General features: G+C 37.7%; 1 protein-coding gene and 1 long non-coding RNA gene across 8 annotated transcripts in view; one reads left to right on the forward strand and one right to left on the reverse strand.

Moving 5' to 3' along the window:
- The window catches only part of LOC141380504 (uncharacterized), a 148,889-nt gene that overhangs the window by 81,468 nt on the left and 54,174 nt on the right, over window positions 1-13,247 (forward strand). The window lies entirely within an intron of this gene.
- Window positions 1-13,247, reverse strand: part of znf385a (zinc finger protein 385A) — a 142,111-nt gene that overhangs the window by 34,919 nt on the left and 93,945 nt on the right. Inside the window, exon 1 of one of the 3 annotated variants that reach the window (XM_087307297.1) lies at window positions 10,299-12,687. The exons of the other annotated variants lie outside the window; for them this stretch is intronic. Within the exon in view, the coding sequence (XP_087163423.1) occupies window positions 10,299-10,391 (93 nt within the window). The 5' untranslated portion in view covers window positions 10,392-12,687. Of the gene's footprint in view, window positions 1-10,298; window positions 12,688-13,247 lie in introns of those variants that run through there. 3 annotated transcript variants of the gene reach the window in all.

Genomic DNA, 13,247 nt, shown 5'->3' on the forward strand with positions numbered 1-13,247 from the left:
TACTACATACAAATATATGCATTGTATTTTATTTACATTTTTTGTTTATAAAACAACGTAGTAATACATACGTTACCACTAAAATAGGAAATATATTCATATATAATATAATATATATATAGGTGTGTATATATATAGGTGTGTGTGTGTGTGTGTGTGTGTGTGTGTGTGTGTGTGTGTGTGTGTATATATATATATATATATATATATATATATATATATATACACACACACACAGTTGAAGTCAGAAATATTAGCCCCCCTGAATTATTAGTGCCCCTGTTTATTTTTTCCCCCAATTTCTGTTTAATGGAGGGAAGATTGTTTCAGCACATTTCTAAGCATAATAGTTTTAAAAACTTATTTCTAATAAAAGATTTATTTTATCTTTGCCATGATGACAGTAAATAATATTTTACTTGATAATTTTCAAGACACTGCTATACAGCTTAAAGTGACATTTAAAGGCTTAACTAGGTTAATAGGGTGAACTAGGTAGGTCAGGGTAATTAGGCAAGTTATTGTATTACGATGGTTTGTTTTGTAGACTATCACAAAAAAAATGCTTATAATTGCTAATAATTTTGTCCCAAAAATGTTTTTTTAAAAATTAAAAACTGCTTTCATTCTAGCAGAAATAAAACAAATTAAAGCTGCAAGCAGCGATGATAGGGACCTCGCACCCGGGCTCACCGCCGCCCGGTGGCCTCAGGACTCAGGATGACAGAGAACAGCGAACAGTAATAATTTAAGCCGATATATTTAAAAAATCTGAGAAAATCACCGATTTATGCCAAACCTCCTCCTCTCAGCAGGTGGCGCTATGACTGTGACTCAATATTGGCATGTAGATGTCACCAGGAGAGAAATCTTATCAACCATGTGAAGTTTCAGGCAGATCGAACATTGTTTAGCTGAGTTATAAGCCAAACTGCCTTTTGTCAGCAGGTGGCGCTACGACAGACTCAATGTTGTTATGTAGATGTGTTCAGGGGAGGACTTTTATCAACCATGTGAACTTTCAGGCAGATCGGACTTTGTGTGGTTGAGTTATAATGCAAACTACCATCTGCCAGCAGGTGGCGCTATAACTGTGACTTAAGATTGGCATGTAGATGCCTTCAGTAATGGAATTTAATCAACCATGTGAAGTTTCAGGCAGATCGGATGTTGTTTGGCTGAGTTATAAGCCTATCTACCTTCTGCCAGCAGGTGGCGCTATGACTGACTCATTACTGTTTTGGGGATGTGTTCAGAGGAGGACTTTTATGAACCATGTGAAGTTTCAGGCTGATATGACTTTGTGTGGTTGAGATATAAGGACTTCCTGTTCCACGGCGAAGCGTTGAGGTTTGTCATGCCACCACGGACATGCCCCTCTGCAAAAACTCTAGATCTTGACAATATGTCATCACTTAAGCTTTCAGATAACAACCCACCAAATTTGGTGCTGATACGATAAAATTTGTGGGAGGAGTTTATTACTCTGTAAATCATGACATTTCCTGTGGCCAGCAGGTGGCGCTATAACTGTATCTGGATATTGGCATGTAAACGTGTTCTGGTCAGGACTCATATTAAACATGTGAATTTTGAGGCAGATCGGATAATGCTTGCCTAAGTTATAATGACTTCCGGTTTTGTGGCGAATCGTCAAAGTTTGCGAGGCCGCCACGGACACGCCCATCGACAAAAACTATAAAGCTCCGCAATTTAACATCGCCAAGGCCTTTAGAAGACAAAACCCAATTTTGGTGTCGATAGCATAAAATCCCTAGGAGGAGTTTGTTAAGATACAACGCTTGAAAATGGCAAAAATGCCACTTATTTGCAGCAGGAAGTTAAAAATATCCGACTTCCTGTTGGGTTTGAGATATGGCTCCAAGAGACTTTTTCGTATGTTTTGTCATGTTTGAGGTGTGTGCTAATTTTTGTGCATGTGCGTGATTCGTAGATCAGGGGCTTGTCCGTTTAATTTTTCTAGGTGGCGCTGTCGAGTTGTTTTGCCACGCCCACTTCAATATTGTTATGTGGATGTGTTCAGGGGAGGACTTTTATCAACCATATGAAGTTTCAGGCTGATCAGACTTTGTGTGGTTGAGTTATGAGGACTTCCTGTTCCAAGGCGAAGCGTTGAGGTTTGTCATGCCGCCACGGACACGCCCCTCTCCGAAAACTCTAGATCTTTACAATATATCATCGCTAGAGCGTTCAGATGACACCACCCAAATTTGGTGCTGATACGAAAAAATTTGTAGGAGGAGTTTGTTACAGTGTAAAACATGTCATTTCCTGTGGCCAGTAGGTGGCGCTATAACTGTATCTGGATATCGGCATGTAAACGTGTTCAGGTCAGGACCCTTTTCAAACGTGCGAATTTTGAGGCAGATCGGATAATACATGCCTGAGTTATAACGACTTCCTGTTTTGTGGCGAATCGTCAAAGTTTGCGAGGCCGCCATGGACACGCCCATCGACGAAAACTCTAAAGCTTCGCAATTTAACATCGCCAAGGCCTTTAGATGACAAAACCCAATTTTGGTGTCGATCGGATAAAATCCCTAGGAGGAGTTCGTTAAAATACAACGCCTGGAAATGGCAAAAACGCCACTTTTTCGCCGCAGGAAGTTAAAAATATCCGACTTCCTGTTGGGTTTGAGATATGGCTCCAAGAGACTTTTTCGTATGTTTTGGCATGTTTGAGGTGTGTGCCGATTTTCTTGCATGTGCGTGATTCGTGGATCGGGGGCTTGTCCGGTTAATTTTTCTAGGTGGCGCTGTCGAGTCATTTTGCCACGCCCATTTCCAAAACCCATAACAAACGTAAATTTTCGCCACTTCTGAGGTGTGTGCAAAGTTTCGTGAGTTTTCGGGCATGGTAAGGCCCTCAAAATCGCGATTCATTCCGGAAAAGAATAATAATAATAAACGGAGCAATTCCAATAGGGCCTTGCACCGTTCGGTGCTCGGTCCCTAATAAGACTTTCTCCAGAAGAAAAAATACTATCAGACATACTGTGAAAGTTTCCTTGTTCGGTTAAACATTATTTGGGAAATATTTCAAAGAGAAAAAAAAATCAAATGGGGCTAATAATTCTGACTTTAACTGTAGAACTGTATAAAAATAGTTAAGCCCGAAATTAAAATTATTCATACCCCTGGGGTAATTTAGGGCTTGACTGTATATAATTTGTACAATATAATACAAACGATAATAATAAAATGTACAGATCTAAATAATTAAGGCACATAATGTGTGCAATCAGTTGGCATTTCTGTGTGGAGTTGGCATGTTCTTCTCGTGTTCGTGTGGGTTTCCTCTGGGTGCTCTGGTTTTCCCCCACAGTCCAAAGACATGTGGTACAGGTGAATTGAATAAACTAAATTCGCCGTAGTGTATGTGTTTGTATGGATGTTTCCCAGTGCTGGGTTGCAGCTGGAAGGGCATCCACTGTGTAAAACATGTGCTGGATAAGTCCGCGGTTCATTCAGCTGTGGCGACCCCTGATAGATAAAGGCACTAAGCCGAAGGAAAATGAATGATTGAATTTCTATATTTTATATATAATTTAATTATTTATTAATGTCATTATCACCATCATTAATATTATTGTTATTATTATTATTATTGGTAACACTGGTATATTATTATTGTAAAATGATATTAATACTCTTCAGACACATTAGATGTTAAGTTTATATTAGATCAGTGTCAACAATCTAAGAGGTCAGACTTTAAAATAAACGTAACTGACTATCCTAAGTACCGCATCTCATAGCGCCAGTGGTTAAGCCTCTGTTTATGAGCAGCTTATTGCACAAAGCCTGATGGTCACAGTCCAAAAGTCTTTTGGCCTTGTGGACTGCATTCTGTGATCTATTGTTATACGATTCCCACCATTAGCACTCGCTTGATATAGTTTCATTTTTGACGTGACATTTTATAAAGTAATATTCATGCATGTTGCAGGGGAGTAGCCCAGATTGTTGGAACCTAAGCAAAGACATTGTGTTCTGTATGCTCATTATACTTGCTATTTATCACTTCTTTTAAATAAATAATTGTAGTAATTGCTGGCAAATCACTGATGCAAAATCAGCCAAAAGTATTAAAAAGATGAACCAATAGAAGAAAGATGAATATTGTTAAAAAAATATTTGCATTTATGTTAATGCAATACAAAACAATTGAAATTTGAGTTATGCTATACTGGATACTATCTGTTTTCTACTATAAATAGAGCACCTCATGTATCCTCTAGATTTAACTTCTAGAGATAAATAAGATTACTTAATGATTTTTACATTTGAATTATGTCTTATATTAGCTTTAATAGATGGACCTGCTTTAATAGCTGGACTGCACTCTCTGTGAAATTAGTGTTTATATAATTAAATAATTTTAAATTTGCTCATATTAATATTCTGAGCAAAATCCATGCAATATATCTGTACTGTATGTGTACAAAGAACATATTTGTTGGTATCATGTTTTTCATGTGTATTTCACTTAAACTTTTGCTCAATTTCACACAAATTATGTGTTTAGAGTGAAATAAGTAGTCGGCCTTGGAAAATATTGTTTTCTTTTCAGTTCTCTTAGTTTCAGTCTAGTTCAGTATTAAGGCCCGTGCACATCGAGACGTTTTTTGCTTGCGTTTTCCGTCGATGTTTAACGCCTCGTAACTAAATAAAGGGCATCAATGTAATTGTGCATACCAACGCGCAAAACGCCAGGCGCAAAAGCGTCAATTTTTAAAAACGCCTCATGCTCGTTTTTTTGTTTTGACGTGCGGCGTCAAAACCTTTTTCCACCAATCAGATCGGCACTTTTGTTCACGTGCACGGAGCTTTTAAAGTTACCGTAAACAGCACTTGTAGGTGCTCAAGCGAAAACTGTCAATGCGAGCGCACATTGAAGAAGATGCCCAGATGCAATATGAACGTAAAGCTGCTTATTGCACTGGTAAACAATAATCAGTTCTTCATCGCTAGAGCAGGAGGTGCTGCTTGAACCATCCATGCTTGTTCGAGTCACCAGTAACTTTATAAACAAATGTGTGAACTTCCTCTCCTACTCTTCTTCTGTGTAATAAGCAGGTGTCTTAATGTTGTGCAGCGCCATCTAACGTCAAAAGAGTGAATTAGCATACTCTTCTGCTTAACGCCAGTGTAAAGCGCTTGGGTTTGAACACTGAAAAACGTCTCATAAAACACTGCCGATAAACGCAAACTAAAAACGTCCCGTGTGTAGGAGCCTTTAGACTTAAGCCCCAGTCACATCACATGATTTTGTCACAGTTTCGGTATTGGGCATTTACGACAACTGATGCAGTGTCTACAACGTCTCAGGACACCTTCGCAGAAAGTCTAGCATGTTTAATTTTTTCCCCGTTCTTCATGGGCAACAGGAGCCCATCATTTCTCAGTTATATCTGTGGGTGTTTCAAAATAATCAAAATACAGGCTGCATTTTTATTTATGGGTGGGTCTGGGGTGGATAAGATCAATCATTGGTTATGCAATCTTTAACTACTTTCTCTAAAATATTAAAGTGTTTTAAGCAATTTTACCTGACAGACTGGCACAAATATGCAGACATCTTCATTCTCACAATGAGTTTCTGAGTTCTCTCAGCCTTCCGACTGTTATGATCACCAGTGATGATCATGTAGTTCTCTGAAGAACTAAAACTTCACCAGTATATGGAGTTCCAGTCATGCACCGCTCACATGCACCGGTTCAATATAAGTTTAATCCTATCAATGTCACAAAGAATGCCCTTAAATAATGTAGCCTAGTTCTCAGCAAGCATCAGTGTTTATTGAGATTGAAATAGCATAAAAAACATTGAAATAAAGATAAGAAATATTGTAATAGCAACACAATACATCTTTGAGAAATAATGCTCGTTGTAGATGTCACAGGATGACTGATCGTGAAGTAACGTGTAGTCTGGCACATTTGTTACCCACAACAAGTCAAGATTTTATCAAGACAAATATCACATAATCGGACATAGTGACTTACTTAACTGACAATCAAAATCATGTGATTAAAGTTGGCTTAAAGTTACCTGTTCACTTATGAAAAAATCTTGAGAGAAGATGTTTCCCTTTATATTGTTTTATTTCCTTTTCCTCCTTTTATTTTCTTTTTTTGGCTACCTAATTTTGTTTGCACGTTTTTGGATTTTTGTTTTTATGTTGCACAAGTCTCAGCATACTTGACTCTCCAGCTACTCTCTGGCAAGACCCTCAAAGCCAATAAGCATTTAGCATCATTCATAAGAATCAATACAGTCATTCAAATTGGGGAAAAATGAGAAACTGTTGATGCTGACATGGGTGTGTTGATCACCCAAGCTTGTTAAAATTATAAAATAGCTAAGATAAGAATACTGTATACAACTCAGGAGCATGGAGTTTGTATATTTCAGTATTTTTTATAATATTTCAGGGTCTTCAAGGAAAAACATATACCAGAGACCTATTCACTCAGTCACTGTTTTCCCCACACTTCCTGTATGACACCCCAAATTCTAAATGCAGACCAAATTCTTTTTGGCAGACTGTTGAACTTGAAACTCTATTTCTTGGATTGCAAGAGCAGAAATGACTGTGATGCATGATTTGCAACACAGGTAGTTATGGAAATAAAATGTTGAATGATCTATAATAGTTGTACTTCTTATTCCAGCTTTTTAAGAACAATACTCTATTACAAATCAACTTGGAACATCTTGTCTTGGCTGGGAAAGACAGGAGAGGCTGAAATGAATATTCTCTTAGTCAAACAAAAACATTTTGAAAAATCTGCAAACAGGTCGTATCCAGGCAACCCCCTTTTAGAAAATAAACACACCCAGAAAGCAGAGACATGGTCGAGGGTGACGGAACACAATATCTGTGGGTTAGCAAGCCTTACGCCGGACTTCCTCTGATTTTTGAATCTTATCTCTCTTGGCACAAGCCTAAAAACTCGTCCATGTTCTGCGCCGTCGAGTTCCTGATTTCATTGTGCATGTGCAAAGTCCACACTACATCAGTTAGACAGGCACTGGATTAGCCACAATGATGTTGTTCTATGGCTTTGCCTTCATGAATCTCCAGAGGATTAAGTGAAGCTGGCAGTTAGCTGGGTAATCAGAACACCTCCAGCTAGAACACATCAATAGATACAACTGTCAGTATAACTGCCTCAGAAGGGAAACGGATGAGGGGGGAGCTCTGTCAGGCTCCACGGTGGAAAAAAAAATAAAAAAATCAAAGCTCTGCAAAGGCCTCTCATAAGAAAAAGATTACTTTTAAAGGCTTATATCTTTTTTAAAAGTCTGCTGGCTGCATTTTTAACTCAAAAAACAACCTTATAATCAAGATTTAATAGCATACAGAAGTTAAAACGTGCCTCTAAACCAAAACCCTGGGTGTTGGTCTACCATGCCTTACGTTATGATGTAAAAATAGCACTACACTGTAGTGGCCGTCTGCTGGTGGTGATTTATTCCTCTTACTTTCTCAAACGAAAGACATCTTGGCTCATGACTGTCCCAACAAATCTCCTTCAACCCAAACGATGAACTTAAAGCTGCAGCTTAGAAGAAACTAAATAATAAAACCATCAAACCTCAGCTGAAAGATGCCTTAAAAGCGTAGCTAATCTGAAAATGGAAAAAATTCAAAAATGTACACCTTCAAATCAATTTGTACTCACATAGAAACATACTGTATTTGTAAGCATTTTGGTCAACCCAGAATTATCAAAAATGTCTTAAATGTTTTGCTAAAATATTTATAGCATTTTAGATGTTTTACAATCAAATGTAATGTGTATTTATATTGCGCATTTATCGTGTATGGCCATACACCCAAAGTGCTTCACAATCATAAGGGGGGTCTCTCCACACCACCACCAGTGTGCAGCATCCACTTGGATGATGCAACGCAGCCAAAGGACAACGGCGCCAGTTCGCTCACCACACACCAGCTATAGGTGGAGTGGAAAGACAGGGATAGAGCCAATTCAGTAGATGGGGATGATTTGGAGCCATGAGGGTTAAGGGCCTAGTGGGAATTTGACCAGGACAGCGGGGTTACACCCCTACTTTTTACAAGAAGTGCCATGGGATTAAAGACCACAGAGAGTCAGGACCTCGGTTTATCGTCTCATCTGAAAAACGGTGCCCACTGACAGTATGGTGTCCCCTTCACTTTTTACTGGGGCATTAGGACACAGACAGCAGGTTGAGCACCCCTGTTGACCTCTCTAACACCACTTCCAACAGCAACCTAGTTTTCCCTTGTGGTTTCCCATCCAGGTACTGACCAGGCTCAGCCCTGCTTGCGCTACAGGGTGATATGGATGTAGCCAGTGTTTAGTGAGTGATGGTAAAAATTAGGTGCAATTTTAATTATTCAATTTAATGCAATATTGCATTTGAAAATAACTTACTACCTGCACTAAACTGAACCCTAAAACTGATAGTGTTACAATAGTATGATAAAATGACGATACCTTAAATTACCATGCCATATTACCTTGATTTTAATCTGTGCTAGTGCAAGGTGAGCTACAGTACCAAGCTACTTCATGACAATGCAAAAACCACTCATAAGGAAGCTGATGTTAAAATCATCATTTGTTTGTAAAGGAATAAAAACCATTGCCGTATTAATACCTGTAGTGTTCATCATATCTGAAAATTGCAGCAAATAATACTGTAGGTTACTTTTTTTTGGAATGTTGAGTCTGTGTTGGTTTTTATAAATACATGGACACCAATATTTTGATTTTAATACGATTAAGACAATACTCTGATTAAGAGTCGACCATTTAAACAGCAATTTTTGATTAATTTAGTCTGATTAAGGTCATAATCGTACTAAACAGAAATGGGATTAAGACAAGTAAAGTATGCTGATTTTAGCCGCATTACTGAAGTCCAGTACAGACATGTAAACAACGCAATTAAACTATTACCATTGTGTAGGATATTCCCACATTTTGCAGGAGGATATTTCATACACACAGCTGTCTGATACTATTCTCAGCACCCACCGAGTCTGTGAAGGACCACAGACTCCTGCATTAAAAACTTTGGAGGTTCTTTTTTTCATACGACGTGCGGTATTAAATTTCGTTAAAACAATACTCTTCCAGCAGTTCATACTCGCATCCGATATCTGGTTTGTCATGGGGGCCATGCATGAAATGTTGCTGGATGAAAGTGAAAGTGCCAAACTGCAGTTAAAGTCAACTAATTAAAAATGAAACAAATTACATGAAACTCTGGAGGAAATGTGGATAGCATGTTGACGCAATGACATTAATCGAATTATGTGCTATAACATGTAAAACGTGATCATGAAAGGAACATTCAAAAAGCAACTCATGTAAACACCTTAATCATATTATTGTCTTATTCAGATTAAGGCAAATAATTTGATTACTGATGTTCATGTAAACATACTCATTGAAAGTCAATGGGGTCCTGACTGATTTTCACTGTATAAAAAAATAAAAGTCTTACAGGTTTTGGCACAATATAAAGATACAAAAAAAATTATTTATTTTTGCCCTAACTATCGATATATTGTGTGAAGTGTTGTTCTGTTTTTATGGAAGACTCACATATTCTGCATTTTATGGTGTTGGCTGATGCTTAGTCTCAACTAATCATCAAAGTGAGAAATTAACAGAGCATGTTACATTTATCCAATTGGCAGGCGCAGTGTCTGTCATATGACCTCCCTCCGATGCTTCCTCTTAAAAAAACCACATCCCACAAACTAATAACTGCTCAAAAATAACCAGATCCTTCTCACCATACATAAAAACAGACTCTTGAATGTCTTATTCATGCAAAATGGACCTTTAGTAATCATGCAAATCTTCCTCTTTTCTAAGAAACATACTGTAAATAAACTAAAACCCTTTTCCCACACAATTCAACAATGTAAGACTCCATTAACATTTACGGGATGGAAATAAACATGTAGAACATGATGATAAAATCTTTTCTTGGACTTCTTTGAACTATCCCTTAACAACATACCCAAGCAGTGGTGTCATAATGTAACTCAATTCACAAGAGTCTCCCCTTACACTTTCAACGCAAGATCCCACGGCAGTCCAAACAAACCATAGAGCGTCTCAACACTCCAAACACCATGAGCCCAAAATGCACTGCGTTCAAACATATAGAACATCCCGCCATCCAAATGAAAGCTGCGCAGCGCCTCCGAGAAAGTCCTCAATGCTGTTATCTCTTATTCTGAGCGTGCTGGAGGGACACTCACCTTCATTTCCTCGGGATCAGGCAGCTGCATTGGATCCTCGTTGAGGGAGCGTGTGTTTGTGTATGGGAGGGTGTCTGTGCGAGTGTCACTCATCCTGAAGGGATTCTGGCTGTCCCACCACACCGCCTGATTCTCCCACACTCACGCTTCTGCGGGTACGACAGCAGGCGCTTCTCAAGTCTACAGGTCCGGGAGATGATCTGTCTTTCTAATTTGGTCTGCTCTTTTCCACAGTCGCTCGTCACTCCTGCCGTTAGGGCTCGCTTTCTGGTTCTCCGCTGTTTAATCTCATCCACTTTCCTCTCATTCCTCCTTTCATCCTTCCTGACACTTCACAGCAAGCCAACACTACTACGTTCCTAGTTGGATGCGCTCTCTTCTTCATTTTCCTCCTCTTCTTTCCTTCCCGCTTTTATTCCAATAATAAATCCTTTGCTCTTTCAACGATCTCCTTCCTCTTTCTGTCCTACATGCTCGCTCGCTGACTGCTTATTTTGCCCAGATGCACTAAGAATGTCATGTACTCCCTCCGTTTTTTTTCTCACTCTTCAAATCAGCCCTTCACTCCCTTATTTTATGAAAAGCACAAGCTGCAGATTTCAGCCCTCCTCCATTATCGCAGTCCTTGCCACATGCCTCCAAAACCCATGTGGAACCAATACAGAGGTGACCCACACTCAATTAATAACACTTAGAAAAACATTAGGCTTATTTGTGATTGATATCTCCCAGCTATTAAAAATCATTTTTATCGAGGGGGTCATCAAAGGTAAAGCACATGCAGCCAAAAGATTTCTTCTCCAATAGTCCACGTGGAGAGTTGCATTACTCAGCGAGGAAAATTGGCATGCTGTTCATAAAAACGTCTATTTTTTTTTTTTCGTGAAAGACAGCGAGGCTTTGGTTGAAGATGGCTGCAGGTGAAAAGCAACAAGTTGGCACACAAGTCAGACAATTTAACGCCTGATTCTGCAGAATAAGCGATAGTTTGGAAGGAGCTTTTCTGCACCTTCACGCCACAAGCAGCTGCTTGGTATAAATTATTCAGGTGCCTCGGTGCCTGCAGGCGCATTGACTCAGACAGGCAGGTAGAAGCCAAATCACATTAAAAACAAATTACAGCTGGACTGGAAGATTGCGGCCCGTTCTACAGCTGATCAAAAGCATCTGATTTTGGTGTTTCAAAGCTAAATAATTGTTTGGCTAAAGCCACACATTTTTGAAAATACTTTGAACTGGATTACGACTTGAAGTCTGTTTGATCAGTTCATCGCATTCCAGGATGAATACGATCCCAGACGGAACAACTTGAGCACAGCTGACAAAGCTCATGTTTATAAGCAGTGTTGGGGAAGCTACTTTGAAATGCGCTTGCCAAGCAAAGCTAATCATAACTTACAGAATACAAACAGTCATTTACAACACACTACAAATAACGCGTTGCTATAATAAAGTGACATGATGTTTTTATGCATAACTATTCAAGATCATCATTTATCATTTAATTGACTAAGAATGTTTGTACATTCAATGTCAATATCAGACTTTTAAAAGTGTAAGACACTGTAACTTTCATAATCATGGTGCAGGCAGTAATTGAACAGTCCTAACTAACTAATTCACTTACATTTTTTACTCTTTAATATAACATTTTTGTATATGATTTAAGTTTTATATGGTTTTTGTTTATAAATCAATTCTGGGTTTACTTCCCTCATATCTCCAAACTTACACGCTCCAGTCCTTTGTAAAAAACCTGTCTCTAGCTATAGCCTTCGGTCTCAGGATTTTTTTTTTATTGTCTGTATACAGTGGTGCCAACCGAAATGGGGAAAAAGGCTTTTAAATATGCAGCACCTTGCTTGGAATAACCTCCAAACAAAGTTGCCGTTTAAAGAGTTTCACTACATGCTTTTAAAAAGATTTTAAATGATTTGGAGTTTGAAACATTGGTCTGTAAATGTTCTGAATAGTTTTTAATTGTCATTGTACGTGGTTTGATGGATGAATGATATTACCTGTTGTTTGTTTGTTTTTGTTTTTTTGTTTTTTTTATACTGTATAATCTTGGTCAGGATACTCTTATAATATAATAATAATAATAATAAACAGAACTGCTTAGGAAAAATCTATTCAAACAGGATTTATGGAAGTTAAATTACAGCACAGATGGAACATGTTTAAAGCAGAGATGCCCAAAGTTGGCCCACGGTAACCTTTGATTTGGCCCTCCATCCCATCTGAGAAGAGATGGAAATTGATGGGGAATTTTGGGTAAATGCCTTTAACAGAGATTGTGTTTTCTAATTTAAAATAACTTTTGTTTTTTAACTGTTGAGCTACAAAAAAGCTAACTAGAATTAAATGTTTCTATTAATTGTTGTGAGTGAATCAGATATAAAAAAAATAAAATAAAAAAAGTAATTTGATGGATAGCGGACATTGCAGAAGATATCAACAACGAATTAAGGCGAAGTGTATTTTTTGTGTTATAAATAGGATTGTTCATGTTTTTATTGAATTACAATTAAACAAATTGAAGTATTTGAAATGTAATAAAATATATTATTAATTAATTTATATAATAAATTATATAATGAATTACAGTATAATAACAAATTAGGAATCTACATTGACAACTCGTATATTTACCTCCAGTCCACCACCCTCAATCAAGTTCAGTATTTGGCCCTCCATAAAAAAAAGTTTGGGCACCTGTGGTTTAAAGCAAGCAATGCATTGAACAAATCAGATTTATAAAAAAAATCAACATATGATTATTATTGATATATTATTATTACATTATTAATTTCTACTAATTATAATGTACATACATATAACATTGTTAATAAATCCAATAAATATTAATACAGTTCCTTTACATCAATACTGTACTCTATATGTATTCATCACTCTATATATATCTTATATTATTCATAAATGTGATAT

Source organism: Danio rerio, chromosome 23 (genome assembly GCF_052040795.2).
Source record: "Danio rerio strain M-AB ecotype USA chromosome 23, GRCz13ab, whole genome shotgun sequence".
In the NCBI taxonomy this organism is placed as follows: domain Eukaryota; kingdom Metazoa; phylum Chordata; class Actinopteri; order Cypriniformes; family Danionidae; genus Danio; species Danio rerio.